The sequence below is a fragment of the Atta colombica genome, unplaced genomic scaffold (genome assembly GCF_001594045.1).
Source record: "Atta colombica isolate Treedump-2 unplaced genomic scaffold, Acol1.0 scaffold149, whole genome shotgun sequence".
In the NCBI taxonomy this organism is placed as follows: domain Eukaryota; kingdom Metazoa; phylum Arthropoda; class Insecta; order Hymenoptera; family Formicidae; genus Atta; species Atta colombica.
In genome coordinates this window covers 146,273-147,720 of record NW_017259238.1, presented here as the reverse complement: position 1 = coordinate 147,720, position 1,448 = coordinate 146,273, and the positions used below count along the sequence as shown (strand labels likewise).

Genomic DNA, 1,448 nt, shown 5'->3' with positions numbered 1-1,448 from the left:
TATATATATACTTTATTTAAAAATTAAAACATAAACATTTCGGTCAGGAGATTTTAATTATTATTTCAAATCAATCTGTTGTATGATGCAATAAACCACAGTTTTTTTGGTGTACAGTAAAAAGCATTGTTCGACTTATTCATTGTTCATATAAGTGCACATTTTATTTAATATTGAATTTAACCACAGATTTATTGATTACTATTTATTTATTTAATTAATTGGAATTTAATGAACAATTGTTGACAAGATGTGGACGTAAAAAATAATTGACCAGTTTAATTTCAACGTATGATCATATATTTCTTCATATTTTACTTATTTCAATAATTATGTTTTCTTGGTGTAAGATTTAATTATTAGTTTATATTGAAGAGAATTCAAAACAAGATCGAATTTATATGTTTTAGTTTTTAAATAAAGTATACATATTTACACATTAATAACCTGTGTCGGCTCTAAAAAGTTTTATTTAATTTGTTATACATTATATTTTATCCTGCTGTATTACTTTTAACAATAATTGTTCGGTATCCCTGATTCACGACGTCTAGTTATATCGCCTAATCGCATCTATGAAAAATCGATGAATCCACGAGATGTCGATTGCTAAACGACATCTCGTAGATTCATCGATTGCATCACGCGTAATCGATTAAAAAAAAATAATATCAGATCGTCTTGATAAAAAAACAAACTGTTATTTTCGTCTTCTGCACGCGTCTCGTCTCGTGGAAAGTTTTTGCCGCGCTACTGCTAAGATCCTTTCCGTATCTGCTGTAAACACGTTCGCCCGCGCCTATTTAATAAAAAATTTTGGAAAGCAGAGAAGATTTCATTTTTCTCAACCGAGTGCCCTCGAAGAATTAATACCGCGGGAAACGCTCGGACGGTGATCGCCTGGCCACGCCATTACGATTTCTTCGTGCGCTCAGCAAGATCGCCAACAATAATTTTTTAACAAATATAATTTTAAAATAATTTTAAATTTTGAAAATTTACACAGCAAACTACACGATGACGCAAGTTGAAGATATTCATAAGTATCTGTCCAATGATACCATATTCACGAAAATAAACAGCCTATTTATAAGTATATCTTCGGATGACAAAAAGCGTAATAATGAGCTCTTGCAATCGGTATTATAAAAATTTTTTTATTTCATTGAAATTATATCCTAAATTACGTTGATATTTCTTGTATATTATAATATATGCTGCAGCTTTTTAAGGAATTAGAAAAGGCTATGCGAAACCAATGTCCACTGTTTGATAAAACATTTCGAAAAATTGAATGGGCTGGTAGTTATTATAAAGGAACTCGAGTTGGCCAACCAGAAGAATATGATTTAAATTTTGTAATCAAATTGCCCTTCAAAGAAAAAGATCTAAAGGTAATATCATTTTTAAAATTAATTATGCATATTACTGAAGATTATTCAAGTTTA

At 29.6% G+C, this 1,448-nt stretch overlaps 1 protein-coding gene across 2 annotated transcripts in view; it reads left to right on the top strand.

The window, feature by feature from the left end:
* The window catches only part of LOC108685249, a 9,709-nt gene that overhangs the window by 2,159 nt on the left and 6,102 nt on the right, over nucleotides 1-1,448 (top strand). For both annotated transcript variants that reach the window (XM_018189942.1, XM_018189941.1), the window contains exons 2-3: nucleotides 1,007-1,140; nucleotides 1,224-1,394. In XM_018189942.1, coding sequence (XP_018045431.1) covers nucleotides 1,018-1,140; nucleotides 1,224-1,394 — 294 coding nt within the window. In that variant the 5' untranslated portion in view covers nucleotides 1,007-1,017. The remainder of the gene's footprint in view (nucleotides 1-1,006; nucleotides 1,141-1,223; nucleotides 1,395-1,448) is intronic.